Source organism: Astatotilapia calliptera, chromosome 3 (assembly GCF_964374335.1).
Source record: "Astatotilapia calliptera chromosome 3, fAstCal68.1, whole genome shotgun sequence".
In the NCBI taxonomy this organism is placed as follows: Eukaryota; Metazoa; Chordata; class Actinopteri; order Cichliformes; family Cichlidae; genus Astatotilapia; species Astatotilapia calliptera.
In genome coordinates, this window is record NC_137424.1 from 8,759,266 (window position 1) to 8,778,768 (window position 19,503).

Consider the following 19,503-nt stretch of genomic DNA (forward strand, 5'->3'; position numbering starts at 1 on the left):
GTCCCAGCTGATCAGCAGGAGGAGGAGAGTCTGACGGAGCAGCAGAGGAACATTTTCAGCTACTTGGACTCAGCTCAGCCACTACAGAGGAAACAATGAGCTCAACACAGAAGGTGACAGACAGAGCAGGACCATATGACCAAAGATATTTATCACCATATACATTTGAACATTTGCCATAACGATGTAGCTGACGATAGAATTGACACCAGACAAAATACTTTACAGCTGCACAACTTTATTAAAAACCCATCAATGTATTTTCACTGAAACAAGCAGCTGTTGTTTATGTGCATTAAAGTTATATAAAAATGTAACAGTGCAAATGCAAATTCCTCGCTGACAGTTTAACCAAAAGGCGTTTCCAGTGGAAACTGGCCGACACATCCTGAGCATAACCATGTATAATATCCACTAAACTTCAGAAGAGGTTATACAGTCGTGGCCAAAAGGTTTGAGAATTGCATAAATATTGGAACCTGGAGAAGTTGCTGCTTAAGTTTTCATAATACAGATTTGTACTTTATTTCAAATTGAACCTTTAAAGGGGCATTTCTGGACTTTTAAAGACCAGTATGTTCCTATAGACCAAATATTTAAAGACCAAAAATGTTCTTCTCTCTTCTCTCTCCTTGTTCTCTCTCTATTTCTGAGAGTGTATCATGTAACACTATAGATCAACTTAGCTCAGAATATATAAAGCATATAAACAGTTACAGCAATATGATGCAACAAACACAGCAGCTACTGATCCAAAATACTCAAAGCTTCATAGAACTGAAACCAACATTTATTTTTAGCTCCATCCTGCTGCTGATACAGACTTTAGGTTTCTGAACATTAAACTTGTTGCTGCCTTTCATAGTGTGTAACTTGAAGGCCCTGAGTACTTTCTCCCACACTGAAAACACTGGGATGATCACATTATTTGAACATTACCTAATAAGACTGATTCAGCACAGACAGTTATGTTAAACTTTCCTAGCAGTCCTTCACAAACAGGGAACAGTCTGTCTATTGTCTCCATCTGTCAGCTGCTGCTGGCTCTTCCTCCTCCTCTTCCTCACACACTGCTGAGTTTGTCCTGGTGGATCATCAGGGGTGCAAAGCCTCACAGATGATGTGCAGCAGTGGCTCCCTCAGTCTGTCCTCACTCTGGACACTTGCAGTCGTCACACATGGAAATCAAATGTGTGATAAGCTGCAGGATTCAAACACAAGTGTAACTTATAAACACATGTTCATACTTTTATTCCACAATCAGAGAGAAAGAAACAGAGAGAGAGTGCAGGACAGACAGACAGGTGACAGTCTCAGGTGTACACACTGCTACACAACAGCACCAGAGAAGCAGGATTTAGTGTTTGTGTTATTACGAGTGTAAACAAGAAGAGTTCCAGATGGTGCAGTGGACACATGTGTGACTGCTGTGATTAAAGCATCTTTCTTTCAGCTTAACGAGTGAACCGTCAGCTCGTTCAAACACACGTTAAAGTGCGTTTGGCTCGACACCACCGAACAGAGGCAGCAATATAACACAGCTAACATTAACAGTGCAGGGAATCCTGCTTGTGCCGTGATGTTCAGGACTGCAAACCGAGCAGCATCACTGACTTTCAGCTTGTTGTGTTTGTGGATATATGACTGACTTTAATTATCCACAAAATCATCACATTCTCTGTCAGATTAAGGTCGACTATTGAACGGCGTATATTTTAAAGGCTTTAAAACCAAGTTAACGCTGAAAGTACAAACATCACTAATGTCACATAACTCTGCCGACAAGGCATAGCTATGGCTATGAAATGCTCTTTGTGTATCACTTCTTCATTATGAAAGATGTCATTAATGCACTAGTAATGTCTCATCTGGAGTATTGTTCAATCATTTGGTCAGCAGCTAATAAGACAGATCTTAACAGACTTCAGTTAGTCCAGAATAAGGCGTCCAGATTAGTGTGAAGATGTTCATACTATACTAATATTGATAAAATGCATAATAACCTTTCTTGGCTTCCTGTACAGGCTAAAATATTCTATGGCTTACTTGTAGTTCTAAAGAAAGCAATTCTGTTAAACACACCACATTTATTCTGCTCAGCTGCAGTATCCAGATGAAATACATCATCATATTACACAGTTTTCAACAAACTGCAATTTAGTAAATGCTCGAGTTAAAAGTAACGTTTTGTAAAACTGTTACATTTAGAGCAACTTTTAAGTGGAATAAGTTGCCTTAAAAAATTAGAGAATTATTCAAAACTTCAATGAACACTTAAAAGCCGATTTACAGAGCTTTTAGTTGTTGTAAATATTGTAAGACACGATTTGTTTTTGAAATTTGTGTAATGTGCCTCAATGTTATTGATATTCATCATCAACATCATCAACTTTATTTATAAAGCACTTTAAAACAACCACAGCTACACAAAGTGCTCTACATTGGAAGTGTAAAATAAAATTACATGAGATATAAATAAAACACAAATAAAAGAAGAGTGAAATCATTAATTAAATAACTACTTCAATTAAAAAAGAAACTAAGTCTCACTGAGGTTAAAAGCCAAGGAATAAAAGTGGGTTTTAAGACGTGATTTAAAAGTGGACAGTGAAGGGGCCTCTCTAACATGCATGGGCAAATGATTCCATAACTTTGGAGCCACAATAGAGAAGGCCCCGCCCACACTGAGCTTCCTCCTGGATCTCGGTACCTCCAGGAGCAGCTGGTCAGCTGACCTGAGAGACCGACAGGGTGTGTGGAGATGAAGTTAAAAAGTTTAGAGCCAACCAAGCTTTAATGTCATCTAGACAAGTCAAGAGAGGTTTTATGGAGATGCCATCCATGTGTTTTAGTGTCAAATAAATTTGGCAGTCATCGGCATAACAATGAAATGAGATCCCATGCCTTCTAAGGATAGAACCCAGAGGCAATAGATACAGTGAAAAGAGCAGTGGCCCTAAAATTGAGCCCTGTGGGACGCCGCATGACAGAGGAGCAGAAGACGATTTGTAACCGAGAAGGCTGACAGAGAAATATTATTATTATTATTATTATTGATTGCTTATATTTTAACAATTGTGAAACCTCACTGTGGATGTAAGAGTGAAATTATGTGGATATCTTGAATCCACTTTATTGTGTAATATTTTATGTGAGTATTTGACGGAAGACGAGCAACATCTGTTGTGGAAGCTAACGGGGTTCCTTTAGAATAAACAAACACAGGATTTATTATCACTGAATAATTCTGTATAAATCTATACAAATTATAGAAATATGTAATAGGAAACAACAAAATAATCTAAATTATAAAATAGTGTGTGTGTGTGTGTGTGTGTGTGTGTGTGTGTGTGTGTGTGTGTGTGTGTGTGTGTGTGTGTACAATCAGGAGGGATGGGCATGATTTTAGTGTTTGAACAGTCATGAATTATCTTTAACAGCAGGTTGGATGTAATGTGTTAGAACTACCAGCAGGTGGCGATAAGAGACCTTTAAGGTGTTTGGTGCCACGCTCCACCTTCAGGTTTAAAACTAGTGTTAATGGAGTTTGAAGGTTGAGTTTGTTCCACGACTGCATTTCACTCACTGCCTCTGTTTGTATCTCTGTCACTGCAGGACCAACATGGAGCCAGAAGTCAGCGCTCTCAGGAGGCCGACAAACCTCACAGAAGAAAGGGAGAGACAAAACACACCTGTGACAAGTGTGGGAAGGGTTTTACTGAGAAGGGTTACCTAAAACAGCATCAGGTCATCCACACTGGAGAGAGACCGTTCAGCTGTGACTTGTGTGGAAAGTCTTTTTCCTTGAAGGGTTACCTAAAAACACACCAACTCATCCACAGTGGAGTTAAAGCGTACAGCTGTGATCAGTGTGGCAGAGCTTTTACTCACAGTAGCAGCTTACAGAGGCATCTAGTTACCCACTCTGGAATTAAGCCATACAGCTGTGACGAGTGTGGGATGGAGTTTACTCTGAAGGCTTCACTAAAACAGCATCAGGTCATCCACACTGGAGAGAGACCGTTCAGCTGTGACTTGTGTGGAAAGTCTTTTTCCTTGAAGCGTTCCCTAAAAAGACACCAACTCATCCACAGTGGAGTTAAAGCGTACAGCTGTGATCAGTGTGGCAGAGCTTTTACTCACAGTAGCAACTTACAGAGTCATCTAGTTACCCACTCTGGAATTAAGGCATACAGCTGTGACGAGTGTGGGATGGAGTTTACTCTGAAGGCTTCACTAAAACAGCATCAGGTCATCCACACTGGAGAGAGACCGTTCAGCTGTGACTTGTGTGGAAAGTCTTTTTCCTTGAAGGGTTCCCTAAAAACACACCAACTCATCCACAGTGGAGTTAAAGCGTACAGCTGTGATCAGTGTGGCAGAGCTTTTACTCGCAGTAGCCACTTACAGAGGCATCTAGTTACCCACTCTGGAATTAAGGCATACAGCTGTGACAAGTATGGGAAGGGTTTTACTGAGAAGGCTAAACTAACACAGCATCAGGTCATCCACACTGGAGAGAGACCGTTCAGCTGTGACTTGTGTGGAAAGTCTTTTTCCTTGAAGGGTTACCTAAAAACACACCAACTCATCCACAGTGGAGTTAAAGCGTACAGCTGTGATCAGTGTGGCAGAGCTTTTACTCACAGTAGCAGCTTACAGAGGCATCTAGTTACCCACTCTGGAATTAAGGCATACAGCTGTGACATCTGTGGAAAAACTTTCAGCCAGAGAGGGAGCCGAAATACACACCTACACATTCACACCAGACATGATGTGTACTGCTGTGAACAGTGTGGCAAATACTTTACAACAGACGCACAGTTACAACGACACATGTTTACCCACACTGAGGAGAGACCTTATCAATGTGACCTGTGTGAGAAGACTTTTAAATCTCCACGTCACCTGAGACAACACCAACAGATCCACACCAGAAAGAGACTCTACAAGTGCAGCTACTGTGAGGTATGTATTTATATTGTTATCTTGTCATTTTAGCCTGACTGTTTGGAACAACTCTGCTCATTAAACTGTGTTAGCATGTTAGCAATTCTACTGCATGGAAAAGCAGCTCTGAGTGATTATTCAGATTTTCCTTTCAGTTATGATTTTAGTATTACTGTAGTATTATGGTGGTAGTATTGTAGTTATTGCAGCCCAGTAAACTGAGTGTGTTAACTGAAACAGTCAAATGTAGTTGGACGTCTGCAGAGATGCTCTTTATTTCAGGCGACGTTCAGGATACAAATGTTGAAGGACTGACTTACACTGTCTTTGTGTCTTTGTTTAGAAGCAGAGCGGCACAGATGGATCCAGTTCTCAACCCTGTCATCACTGTGGTGGTGGGAAAGACTTTCATTGTGACCTCTGTGGAAAAACTTTCAATCGGCAAAAGACCCTAAAAGTACATCAACGTAGACACACTGGAGACAAACTGAAATACTGCAAAGAATGTGGGAGAAGCTTCACCACAACACATCACTTAAAACAACATGAACTGATTCACAGTGGGGTTAAAAAGCACCTCTGTGATCAGTGTGGGTCATCCTTCACCACTGCATGGAAGCTTAAAACACACAAACGAGTCCACACAGGAGAGAAACCACACAAGTGCAGACACTGTGAGAGAAGCTTCTCACAGTCAGGTCATCGTAACACTCATGAACGTGCACACATGGAAGGAAACTACAGCTGTGACCAGTGTGACAAGAGCTTCAGGAATCTCAGTTCATACTCTGCACACAAACGATCCCACGTTACTAATAAACTGTTTCACTGTTACCAATGTGCCCAAACATTCACCTCATTGTCTGCTCTGTGCAAACATCAGCGCGATCACTCAGGGCTGAAATCACTCCCATCACTGGATCACAGTGAATCTGAAGACACAGAAAGATCCTCTGATCAGAGTCAAAAAGCTTGAGATCAGGCTCCACAGAGTTCAGATAGAATCATTTAAACTTGTGTTGAACTGAACTGGTTGCTGGGCTGAACTTCTACATAATACAGATCTACATGGGATCTTCTTTTGTTTTTTACTGAGTCAGTTTTGTCCTTTTTTCTCTGTTCTGGTTTTGCTCGTCTGTAAATGATTGAAACTCAGTCAAATAGTTCATTGCTCTCCAGCAAAACGTTTTGGAAACTCATGTCTAACAAAATGAAAAAAAAAACCCTCCTAAAACAAAATAATGACTCTGGAAAGCTGGTCTTTGGTCCCCCCATTTCTGGGACATTTGAGACTTCCCTGGTGAAGGCACAGGCTCCTCGACACGTAAACAGCTGCAGGAGAGAGAAATCATGTAAATGTATTTGCTCGGGTATAAATCACCCAGCGATAGTGTTCTAGGGTTAAAGAGAAACTACATTTTCTAAGAACTGTCTGACGTTCACCTCTCACTCTCAGAAAGTATACAGACTTTCTTTGATTCACTAGTGAGATAAAATGCATTTCTTGGACAACTTGACTTTGATATATTTGTTTTCCAGGAGCAAAGGTCTGTTTATACTGGCGAGCGATGCAGGCAGGAAGACTCTTTACACTGTGACTGACTAATCAATCTCTTCATCATGACTTCTGCTGTCGTGGTTTTAAACCTGCGCAGTGGAGAAAAGAAGCTGAAAGAAGCTTCCTGCAAGTATCTGATGTGTCTTTAAAGAACTAAATCCTCCTCATCCTCACAGATACTCCCTCCTTAACCAGTTTCTTAAACTAGCTAACAGGTGGAGCGACACCACTGCGTACCAAAGGTTATAAAGTTAACCACACAGCAGACACTCTCGGTGCGTCAGCTGTGTGGAATCGAGTTGTTCTTGCATTAATACACATACTGAAGTAACTGCCATGAGAAAGGTGAACTGAAGCTTTGATGCTAAAGCTAAGAACCTTTTGTTCACACTGGCAAGTGTTCAATGTTACCATTTATGCCAGTTTATTAATAAAGTACTTTTAAAAACAGCAGCAGGGCTGACAAAAGTGCAATAAAACCAAAAATCTATGAAACAGCAAATAATGAAATATTTTCATTTCAAGACCTTTTTATTAACTCTTCTCCGGCCTTCATAGCACATTTACTTGTCTTACACTCTTTCAGTTGATATGAGTGACCAATATCTAATTCATTAGCTCACTAGTGCTTTACTGTTATATTCAGTCTGCTGACTGAGATCAGGTGACATTAAAAAAATCGCTAGTGAATGAAATGTGAAAACAAAAATCATTGTGATCAAAGCTCTCTTGTTTGCTCTGAGGCACTAAAGCTGCACAGGTAATAAGCTTCTTGGCTTTAAGTGAGGATTTCCATTCGTTTGCAAGCAAATGAAGAAACAAAAGTTTGTACGGACTTTAGCGCCCTGTTGTCCTCATGTGTGGACGTCACATTTTGGGATGTTTAGACCAAAATACAAAGTTTTGCTCCACAAGGACCTGATTTGCACTTACGAGGTCATTATCCTGCCTCTGTTCTGTCGACATTTAAAGCGAATATCCTCATATGTGGATCTCATTTCTCTCAGAAACAAAGTTCTGGTAATTCTTTGTTTGTACATGAATCAGGTCCCAAACAGCCCAAATAGCAAAGAGACTTTAAAAATGCATGAAAGAGTTCAGGTCTTAGGAGGTTAAAGCTCTAAAAGAGAAACTCCAGTGAAACAAGTTGAGGTGACCACGTGTGTGTTGTTGTCACATGTTACTCTGCACGCCAGCAGGTGCCGACAGGTTAATCTGGCCCTGCTTTGTTTGTCCTTTTGGAGCAAAAAGCCTGTTTTTCTTGTGTTTTTAACTACATTTGATCATCACGTTGCTGATATCGTCTGATCTGCATCCCAACTGCTAAGTTTGTGTTATTTAGGTTGTTTCTTTGAATGTTTCTCTTGCTAACTGTCTGAGGTTCACCTCTCACAGAGTGAACATAATTCTGCCCTTGTAGGATTAAACTTTGTGGTTGCAAAACCGTCCATTTGTTTACCACAACTGACATGTTTCTGAATCCATCCCAGAGCCGAGGGTTTGTGTAAGTGGGTTTTTAGTGTGGGTTTTCGTGCTGGCAGGGAGGCAAAAGGTGACTTCAGTGTCTACTATATAAAGAGGCAGCAGCTTCCAGATCTTCATCTGTGTTCTCCTCCGTCATCATTTCACTCATCACATGGCTTCACATCTCAGCCTTCTGGGAGTGGTGCTGTGCTCCTCATGGTTTCTGCTTCTGAAATCCCACCTCAGGCAGACTTTGATTTACAGGCAGCAACAGTCATCCATAATGGTTCTTATTTTACCGCCCATCTAGTTTCATAACCACATGTCCAACTTAGGGTTGCAGGAAGGGGAGCTTCAGTACATGTTCACGTACTGTGTTGTGTGATATACTACAAGTGTTTGTCCCATAAGTATTTGGACAATGAACTCTGCTGTAGCTGTGTCTCTGTCCAAAGTAAAACAATCAGGATGTGTTGAAGTGCAGAATCAGAGTTTTAATTGGAGGGATTTAACAAAAGAACTGCTTTAACTGCTTACTGGCTGCGTTCAGCTGTTACTCACAGGGCACCACAGTGGGTGACTGTTCATGTGTGATTGGACACATTTTTAGGCCTGATGCCATTTCTGACACAACCCCAAAGAGATGTTTTGTCTCCTCCTGAGATTCAGCCGCTGAGCTTCCACTTGGTAGGCAAATGTGTAAAGAACTATATTCAGGGGCGTTTTTAGCCCGTTTTGGGGGGTGCTTCCCAAAATGGATAAAAGCACCCCCAAAGATTTCTTACTTTTTTGACAATATTTGGTGTTTGTGTGATACACTACAAAAAATATAGAAAGTATACAGTACTTGGTTGAGATCTTTTAACAACAGAAGTATAGATAACCCCCCTCCCAGAATGGTTTGTTCCAGCTCTCCCCTGCTCTGGCTCTGGTGCCCTTTGTGCCAGAGAGATGGTGGCTGAGACGCAGCAGAGCGGAGGTGGAAGTGCCTGGCTTAAAACAGGACATGTTAGCTGCATTTAACCTTCAGTTACTCTTTATATAGTTGGTAGGAGTCAGACCATGTTTCTGTTTACCTGAAAAACATTACACCAGGTAACCTGCTGTGTTAAACGTGTTTTCTGACGATGTTTGTCCGTAGCTGCTGTTGTTACCACTGTCCTGTTTGAAAAGGAAGGAATGAGAGAAGCTGCTCACTTTGTCATATGTGCCGATATTAAACCCAAGGTACTTACCAGGTAACTGACTGGATTCCCATTAACCTTATAACTCCTGTTGTGTGTGTGTGTGTGTGTGTGTGTGTGTGTGTGTGTGTGTGTGTGTGTGTGTGTGTGTGTCAGTCAGGTTCATAATGGATATAAGGACGTTTTTCCAAAAAATCAGCAACATTCAGGTAAAAATGAAAGAACAAATGATCCGTCAATAAAGGATAATGTTGGATCAGTGTTTCAGTATTTATGTCTTTTATTTGATGTTCATGTGTTTGGTTATTTGCCTTTTGGTTGAAAGTACACTGAGGGAGGACTTTTTTATTAGTGGTTTCAATAGTATTTTTTCATATTAATGTAATTTTTTCATCTAATACAATCTATTTGTGTATGATTATCAGTTCAAAGAGGGAAAGAACAAGGTCAGGAAGAATCAGGTAAGGAAGCAGACAGGGAGCAGTGACAGTTACAGCAGAAACTGTTAAACTGATTGAGAGAGTTGATCACCAAACACTGATAGATTTGCCAACCTGAAGGTGAGGTTAAAATAAAAGAAACAATCTGCAGAGCCATGTTAGTCGTGTCTGCAGTGAAGAGCTTTTTATACATTGTACCATAGGCACAGTTGCCTCCATTTTTATAATTGTTTAAATTAATATTTTGTACATTTGTACATTTCAAGGACTCTATTTTTGGAGTGTATTTTTATGTATCTGTATTATATTATACGAACACTTTAAAAGTCTGTCCAAAGAATCACTCAGTTTACTTTTTACTCACTATGAGCATCATTCATTATTCTCCCCAGTAATTAAGGTCAGGATATGTATGTTTTTATTCCAATCCATTCTTCTTTTGCAGCGTTTAAATAACCTTGATCAGATTTGATGGTTTTGTTACAAACTTTTCAAAAACTGTTTGATTAGAGTTTGTTTTTAGAATTGAATATTGATTTATTGATTAGCATTCAAATATCTCAGTGAAAACAATAAAGATCTACCACAAAGCAAGAAACCGAGACAAGGCTAATCAAAAGGTACTGGCTGAAGCATGTTTATTAAATTGTGTTAAAATGTACAAAACAGTGATGTCATGTTTTGAGACTTGATGAATTTAAGAATCTTATGATTTAATACAGAAATTTGCAGACTTGCACAGAGAGGGTAAAATTAGGATGACTGATAACGGAGACGAAGACAACAGACGACGAGGACAGGAAGGAACAGGGGTTTAAATGCACCAAGGAGACAGTCAGAGAGAACTCGGGACAACTGGAGGCATGTAGGGATGCAGGGACTGACAGAGACGGGGAAGACGTCTCATCGTGACGAGTAAAGTTTATCTTGCCTGGCTGGGCAGCTCTCTGGGTGCTCAGCACCCCAAAGCTCTGATCCTAGAATCGCCCCTGGTTGAGACGCATTTTCTCTAAACACCGGGTCTCTGCACCAAACACTGGTCCACCCCAAGGATTGGGTCCCCCGACACAAACAGAGTAACATAGTGTACGCTGTTAAGTGCAGGAGGATTGTCAGGATTTATACATCGGGGAAACCAAACAACCTCTGGCTACAACACAGAAGAGCCACCTCGTCAGGCCAGGACTCTGCAGTCTGTTTACACCTACAGGCCAGTGGACACTCTTTCAATGATGAGGATGTAACATCCTGGACAGGGAGGAACGCTGGTTTGAGGGCGGAGTCAAGGAGGCCATTTACGTGAAAAGGGAAAGACCATCTCTGAATGGAGGAGGGGCCTAAGGGTCCATCTGTCACCATCTTACATGCTGTGATTGCAGCCATTCCCCAACTCTGTGAATGGGACTCATGGACATGGATCAGTGGTTGTTGATCGACGGTCATGAGAATCTGCATGATTAAGATGAAGGAACTGACCTCAGCCCCAGTGGGCTGGTTTCAGTCATTATGCAAATGTCCTGTTTATAAGATTGAAACCTGCAGCTGAGACTGAAGACGTCACCTGATGATGACGAAACGTTTCTCTCACAAAACGCTGCGTCCAGATGAACAGAACCAACTTTTGGAGACTCGTCTCTTGTACTGACTCACAGTTTTGTGTCTCTTGCAGCTGTTTCATTGGGCATGTTTGTTGTGACCCAGAGTCCAGATGTTTCTGTCATGGAGGGAGAGACCGTAAGCATCACCTGCTGCTGGACAAGAACGTCTGAAAGATTCAGAGTGGCCTGGCTGAAAAATCAAACAACAATTAAGAGAGAGACCAACGCAAATCAATCTCCAAGTGTCTGAAAAAGGAGGCAAAGACTCATCTTTGAACATTTCAAACATCAGAGGATTCAGGAACACACATCTGTAAAGTGACTGTGGAGATTCCATCTTTAACTGTGTCTAAAGGAAATGGGACCATCATCACAGTCAGAGAGAAGACGGTGAATAACAACAACAACAAGCACACAGACTCCAGTGAGTGAACACGTTCAGTTTGGTGACCAACACGCCTCCAAAATATGTCAACGTCACCTTTTACAGATTAAACGCTGTCACATGAAAGTCTAGTCTGTCACGTGTCTGTGCTGTTACCGTACACGTGGCAGCCTTTGGTCGTCTGAAGGGACGATTAATAAACATTGAATCCTCCAAACCAGAGCGATGAAACTACCTGAACGTCTGTCAGCTGAAAACCTTCAAACTTACAGACGTTTGTGACGACTGGCTTAGAAAAAACTTTACAAACTTGTTCAGCGTTTTTGGTTTTGTTTTAAATTTATGTGATGATTCCAAAAACACTGCTGATTAAAAATGAATGATTGACTTTTGACTGATTGTCTCATTTAATGAATTAATTAATACTTATCATAGTAAACTCCTCTGGGTTACCATAGTAACACGACCAGTAAAGATGCTGTGGCATGCAGACTGGAGCAGCAGGGATCAAACCACCGACCTTTCTATTGTCAGGTGACCTGCTCCACCTCCTGAGCCCCACTTCTCATGACAAATGACTTCCTTTTCTTTTTCTATTATTCTCACTGACACTTGAGGATCATGTTTGATTAGAGCTGCTGCTGATTCTGCAGCCACAGGATGTGCCGAGGCTCAGGGAGGGGCAGCCATGTGACCAGTTCGGCTGAGAGAAAGAAGACATCAAAGACGTGCTGTGGAAGAGCCAGATATGAATAATAACTCATGATTAAACACGTAGAGGTGTATTAACACAAAGTGAGTGAAGAAGAAACACCCAGTGCATCATGGGAGTCCCCCAGCAGCCTACACCTATTGGGTGGATGTTACATGTACAAGATTCAAACTTGTGATTTGAACTAAATAATTTCATGTTTCTGTGGTGAACATAATTAAATCATGTAGCATTGCATGAAATTCAGCAACTTAATTCTTGTTCTTGTTGAGATGACAGGATACAATCTAGTCAGAGTGGTTCGTTACCTGGACTCACGAAGTTCACAAGATCACATTAGATGTCAAACTGCAGGAAAATCACTGGAGTTTTCAGCAGCAGACAACTACGCCCACAACAACAGATTTCTTTGAGTGTAACTAAGGGAGGATCCAGGGTCACCTGGTCCAGCCCTAACTATATGCTTTAGCAAAAAGGAAAGTTTGAAGCCTAATCTTGAAAGTAGAGATAGTGTCTGTCTCCTGAATCCAAACTGGAAGCTGGTTCCACAGAAGAGGGGCCTGAAAACTGAAGGCTCTGCCTCCCATTCTACTTTAACCCTTAGATGCACACGTGGGGTCAAAAATGACCCCAGGGGTTGTTTTTCTCCAAAATCTTTAAAATGCAAAGTTGTAATATATTCATATTCCAGGTATTCCTCATAAAATATGTTTGTAACATGAGGCCATTTGCATTTTTATTTATTTTTTCATTAATTAAAAAAATGCAGTTTTTGTATCACTACCCCACTCTTCCACAAGTGGGGTTAAAAATGACTCCAAGCAGTTCCTATGGAATCTTCTATGAAACTTTCATTCTTAGCAACTCTGACTGTTCCTCTTACTCTTCTGATGGATCAAGAATTAATTTTTGCACAGTAACGTACATGATTTATAGTCAGGGCTGCACATAAGTGGTCCGCAGGTGTGCATTCGCTGTCAAAATATGAGCATTCCCGGAAATTCAGAGAATACACGCTTCTTTTGCGGTGGAGGAGCACCTGTCACGGTCCTGGGGCTCCTGACCCAGCGTTTTTAGTTCTTTGTGATGTTTGTATTTTTGTACTTGTGTGAGTTATTCTATGGTTTCTAGTTTCGATCCCTTGCCCTTCATGTTGCTCTGTGTCCCCTCTGTTCTGTGTAAGTCTGTGTCTGCATGTTTGAGTTCCCCTCTGTGTCTCTCGGTTCTTAGAGTCCTCCGCCTTATGGTTTATGTCTCTGTGTTTCTTAGCTGCTGTCTCCACTGTGTCAAGTTCGCGTCTCTGTGTGATCCTTCCTGTTTTACTTTGAAGGTCCGTGTCTTATGTGAATGTGTCCTGCTTTGCTTGTCTCGTCAGTCCTGATTTCTCCCAGCTGTGCCCTCCTTCTGTGTCTCATTCCCCTCGTTACTCCCCAGTGTATTTAAACCCTGTGTTTCTCTGAGTCAGTGTCGCGTCGTCTCTCTTGCTGTGTGTGATTCTCCCCGTGTCTTCTGGTATGTGTTATAATTAGCATTTCCCAGTTTAGTTTTGTATTGCTTGTGTTCTGTTTTCCAGCAATAAAGCTGTGCTTTTGAGTTCAAGTTCTGTCCCCGTGAGTTTGCGTTTGGGTCCAATCACTGCCTGCCACACAGCGTTTCATGACAGTACGATGTGACCACAACATGGACCCAGCAGACTTACCCGGGGAGAGCAATCTGATACGTGTGTAACGCCTAGTCGAGTGGATAACCCACACTTCAAATACACGGGCAAAGATTGTGGGAATAAATGCTATCGAAGCAATCCTCGGAGGAAATTCCCATCTCCGCCAGGTCAGAGGATGTGTGGACTTATTGGCCAATTTGAGGCGGCGCGAGCCCAGCAGCAACAGACAACAGCCACCCTGGAGCAGCCACGTCAGCCACACCGGCCGGATGTGGTTTTGCCCGGCCCTTCGGAGCCGTCTGCAAGGAAGAAACGACGATCACGCCGCCAGCGCGCCACCCCACAGCCGGACGTTCGGACTTGTACATCGCCGGCTGTGGTGAGTAAGGACTCTGTTTCTGTGTCGAACCGTGGGACTATTCGTTCAGGGGTTGTGTTTTGTGCTACGGATGGTAATGTGAACAGTTTATCAGCTGCCCAGCCTCCTGAAGCTCTCTTAGCTGCCCAGCTACAAGCTGCGTCTCCTGTGTCCCCGCTAGCACAGCCATTAACTCCACCACAAGCTCCATTTTCACCTCTACCATCTCTTCAGTCATCAGTTCGGTCTGCCGCTCAGTCACCCTTAGCTCCATCTTCCACACTACCACCTGTTTCTCTTCCGCCACAACCATCACTACACTCAGCCATTCAGGCTGCTACTCAGTCAGTCATTCAACCTATAGCCCTGCCATTAAGACACTCTGTAGCTGAGCCATTATCCATCCAACCCGCAGCCAATTCAGCTGCTCCTCCACCCGTTACACCTCCACCACAACCGTCACTGCAGTCTCCAGTTCAGTCCCCTGCAGCTCAGCTTTCCCCAGTGCAGTCTCCAGTGTCCCCAGTGCAGCCTCCCTTAGCACAGTCATCCACTCAACCACCAGCACCACAACCATCACTACCTCTAGTTCATTCCCCTGTGAAGTCATTAACTCCACCACCTACTCCACTCTCACCACCACCGTTACTACAGACATCAGTTCAGTCCCCTGAGCGGTCATTTACTTCTCCACCATTAGCAGCTCAGGTCCCCGTGTGTCCAGCAGCTCAGGTCCCCGTGTGTCCAGCAGCTCAGCTCGCACCTGAACCTTTGGCCCAGTTCCCCGTAGCAGTGCAGTTTTCTAGCCAGCTTAACTTTGAGCCCGGGGTCCCAATTCTCTCTGGCTCTACATCAGCTCCTGCTGGAAGCTCGGATGAGCTCATCCAGCACTCCGCGGCTCCCGCGCCGCCATCTACCTCGTCCGCTGGGGGTTCCAGTGAGCCCAGCCAGCACCTCCTCGTCTCCGCTGGAGGGTCCGAGGGGCCCGTTCAGCCTCCTGTCTCCGCTGGAGGGGCCCGTTCAGCCTCCTGTCTCCGCTGGAGGGTCCGAGGGGCCCGTTGCTCCACCAGCGTCATCAGCTTCAGCGTCGCCTGGTCCAGCTCCAGCGTCATCAGCTTCAGCGTCGCCTGGTCCAGCTTCAGCGTCGCTTGGTCCAGCTTCTGCTTCGGCTTCATCAGCCTTGTCTGGTCCTGCCTCGCCTGGTCCTGTGCCCACCGAGCCTCGGCCAGTACGCCTGACACTTAAGAACCGCCGCTGCCTTCTGCACGGCCGGCCCCCTGAACTGCTCTGTCGTCTCCTTCGCCGCCGCCGCTGCCTTCCGCGCGGCCAGCCACCTGAACTGCTCCGTCGTCTCCTTCGCCGCAGCCGTTGCCGTCCGCATTGTCGGCCCCCTGAACTGCCCTGTGTTTGGGCTGTTTTCTTGGGCTCCGGTGTTTGCTGTGCTCCGCTTTTGTTATCTAAAGTAACACGGCTGCTATGAGGCCAGCGAGGATCCCTGTGGCCCTACAAATGATCCAGGACGGATGGGATGAAGAGCCCATTGGAGGCATTGACTCAGAATCTCACATCTAAGATATAGAGGACCCAGACTATCTCCCCCACTGAACAAGGCCTGTCAGATACAGAGGAGTCCTCTGAAGAGGAAATAAATATTTAGTCTAACAGAATAAGCCCCTCTTACTGCTCTAGCCACAATATTCTGAATTAGTCGGCCAGGGCTTGCACCTGGGTTTAGTACTTTCTCCCCAGTAAATGCATGGAAGATGTCATACACAAACATGGAGGCACAAAGAGAAGCCACAGACAGGGGAAAGAGTGGAAAAATGTAATCAAACATAAGCTCCTGGCCTTCATTTGATTGACCATTCTTGCAGGAAGTGAGAAGAACTGGGATGTACCAGTCGGTGTGTTTTTTGGGAGTCCTCTGCATAACCCATTGTTCAAGGCCACTATGTCAATTCAAAGATTTAAAGATTTCGCCGTTTCTTGCACTTTGAGGACAAGAGGACCAAAGCCTACCGACTGAAAACAAATCACATGGCAGCTTTCTGCTACATATGGGGCCTGTTCCTGGTCAACTGCAGGCAGAAATTCATCCACAGTGATTGTGTTACAGTGTATCAACAACTTGTGCCTTTCAGAGGGAAGACCCAGCTTCTGCAGTATATGCCGAGCAAGCATACAAAAGTGATACAAAAACTTAAAATTAATGAAAAAATAAATAAAAATGCAAAGGGCCTCATATCACAATCATGTTTTATGAGAAATACCTCAAATATGAAAATATTACAACTCTTCGTTTTAAAGATTTTGAAGAATAACAACAGAGTTTATAGCAAAATGCATTGTTTCTATTTGGGGTCATTTTTGACCCCACTCGTGGAAGAGTGTAGGTATTGGTAGGTTGTGCATCCAAGGGTTAAATACTCTAGGAACAACAAGTAGGCCTGCAGTGTGAGAGCAAAGTTCTCTAATAGGGTGATATGGTACTATAACAGGGGTCCCCAACTCCTGGACTCCGGTCCAAATCCAGACCCCAAGAGGATTTTGTCCGGATCACAAAGCAGTTTCTCATTTACCGCGTAGTTGGATAGTTTCTTCCTGCCGGCTGCCGTGGCTGACTTTTGAACTGCCGCGACACGCAGCTATGCAGGTTAGCATCATGCTGGTCCACTCTCCCAGCCAGCTGTTGGCGGTAATGCACCACCAACTGCCAATAAAACGACAAAGAAGAACAAGCTATGTGGGTGTGCGGGTTGATAGGTTACTATCTTGGGAGCTTGCTGAGTGGATGAGTAAAAGAAGATGGCTTTGTCAAAAATACTTATAAAGTTATAAAGAGTGGAAGTCTGAAGAGCTGTTATGAAATCAAACATAAGAACTTCAACCAAAGCTGTGCGCCTGGGTCTGACGGTAGAACAAGAAGAATAAATGAGGTATGAGCGGCTACACGGCTGATAACAGTCTGTGACAGCACAACAGCATACGAGTGTTCACTGTGAGCACGGTGGATTTTAGGAGGACACAAAAAGACTTTCACTGACTGGAAAATGATAAAGAGTGAAAGGAAGCTGCAGCAGAAACACTTTTTAGTTTGGAAGAGAAACAATGTAACACTTTTAGATGGAAACAAAGTAAAGTGTAACAATTTACCTTCAATAAAAAATAAATTACATCCTATAAACATTTGAACCGTTTGATACTGAAACATAAAATGAAATAAACTCCATAAACAATCAAAATGAATTCAAACTGATCAGCAACATTAACTCAGGAGCACAATATATGAAACACTTTAACCTACAAAACAAAAACGAATCAAACAGTTTGTGCTGATTTCTTTCTTTGATCAAAATAACAAAGTCAGCATTAATGGCTCCGACGAGCACGTTTTGCAGTGCACAGCTTTTCAAAGCAGCTTTGAAGCAGGATCCTGCAGCTCTCAGCTCCTGCTCAGTGTTTAGCTGGGACCTGGACTTGGTCTGCAGCAGCAGCAGAGAAGCCTCACAAAGATGAGACTAAAGGAAGAAGAACGCCCAGAGCCTGCTGCCCTCAGAGTGGATACTGCTTCTCTACACTCAGCCAGAATCCACTCAGTGTCTGTGATGTGAACTGCAGTCTCAGTGTGGAGTCAGACGTCAATGAACTGGTTCTGCTCTGCAAAGCTGAAACCAGTTGGAGCTGGTCATGCTGGGAACTGTTTTCATGGAAGTCCTTTTAAAAGTATCCCATCAGTGATGAAATATGCTGCTTGATATATGGAGTCACTGAGGCGGCATCATCGTCAGTAGTGTCAACAAATTCATGCAGGTTCTCCAATGAATCTGTGTCTCCTTCATCGAGTCTCCTGCCCCACACTGCAAGCTTTCAGTGACAGAGCTGATCTTGTGACCTGAGGGAGGTTTTTATCTTTCCCTTGAAGCTGTAGATTTACTTCATTTCCAAATATGTCACTCAGGTAGGCCAGTTTTGCCAGGAAGCTCTCATCACTAACTCTGTGACTTCATACTTGTGCTCCTGCTCCAAAAACATCTGATCTGCTCTCTGAGCTCAAAAACTCAGGACAAGACTTTTCCTGGTGACAGCCGCCTGGCTTCACTGTGAAACAGCACAGCTTGATGTTCGGCTCCATCTCCTCACAGACAGCAGAGACACTCTTGTTTTTACTGGTCTGGTCTTTATAAAACCGACTACACCAATAATTTCAGTCATAACCTCACTGAATTCAGAGGAAAGCTGCTCTCAGTGTGAAACACTCCAGCAGAGGGCGCTGTTAAGTCCTTATTGTAACACAGTTACTGTGTGCAGTTAGACTTCATACATAATCTGCACTTATTTCCATCAGATATGCTGTCAGTAAATGATTGGTTTCTATTGATTCTACTTCCTGTTGACTCGTTTGATGACAGTGAAACAATCACAGCTGATTGTGTGATGATGTAAACTGTCACTGTTACATTCAGTGTGTGTGACATAATGTTAGTGCAGGCTGATAACAGCCTGGTTCTGTTAGAAACACATGAACGTGTCCATAGATCAGTGTGTGTTTAACATGAGAGCTTCAGCCCTGCTGATGTGTTAAATAAAGACATGCAGGAAAACTGATGAGACTCTGAAATAACTCTTTATATTTATAATGTAACTCTGCATCAAAAGAACAACAAAGGATCCCAGACAGGTTTCTGTGAACAAAGACCATTCTGATGTTTCTGTATTTCTAACACTTTGACATTATTAGTAAACAGACTGCAGTGAGCAGCATTTATAAAGAGCTTCTATATAAAGATATGACAGCTGTTTGACAAGTTTATCACTCTGTGTTTGGACCTGATCAGTCCAGCTGTTTACTTGAAATATGTTCATTTTGGGGTGGGTACAGTTTCCTCTGCGGTGGGTAGGGTGGGCTGCCCCGGGTCCTGTGGGGCTTGGCAGTGCTACCATAGGCCATAGAGCTTATACTGTAATTGTTTTTCATAGTCAAACTGTAAAAACGAATGGATGGATTGAACTTAAAGTCTCAGCTCAGTTTTCTATTTTGACCACCTACACCCCAAGATACTCTTTTAAAAAGTGTTGTTTTCAGATCCCTTTGAAGTTCATAAAGGGCCTGTTCATTTTCATTCAGATGTTTTATTACATAAATGTTACTGTTTTCTTTTGATTTATGCTCCCACTACACTGCACCTCTACA

The 19,503-nt window shown here is 43.1% G+C and overlaps 1 protein-coding gene across 3 annotated transcripts in view; it reads left to right on the forward strand.

The window, feature by feature from the left end:
• The window catches only part of LOC145424185 (uncharacterized), a 36,316-nt gene extending 26,898 nt beyond the window's left edge, over nt 1–9,418 (forward strand). For 2 of the 3 annotated variants that reach the window (XM_080297245.1, XM_080297240.1), the window contains 3 exons: nt 8–113; nt 3,616–4,968; nt 5,294–9,418. In XM_080297245.1, coding sequence (XP_080153371.1) covers nt 96–113; nt 3,616–4,968; nt 5,294–5,926 — 2,004 coding nt within the window. In that variant the 5' untranslated portion in view covers nt 8–95 and the 3' untranslated portion in view covers nt 5,927–9,418. Of the gene's footprint in view, nt 1–5; nt 114–3,615; nt 4,969–5,293 lie in introns of all 3 variants that reach the window. The other variant, XM_080297238.1, reaches the window with a different exon arrangement.
• The last annotated feature ends 10,085 nt before the right edge of the window (nt 9,419–19,503 follow it).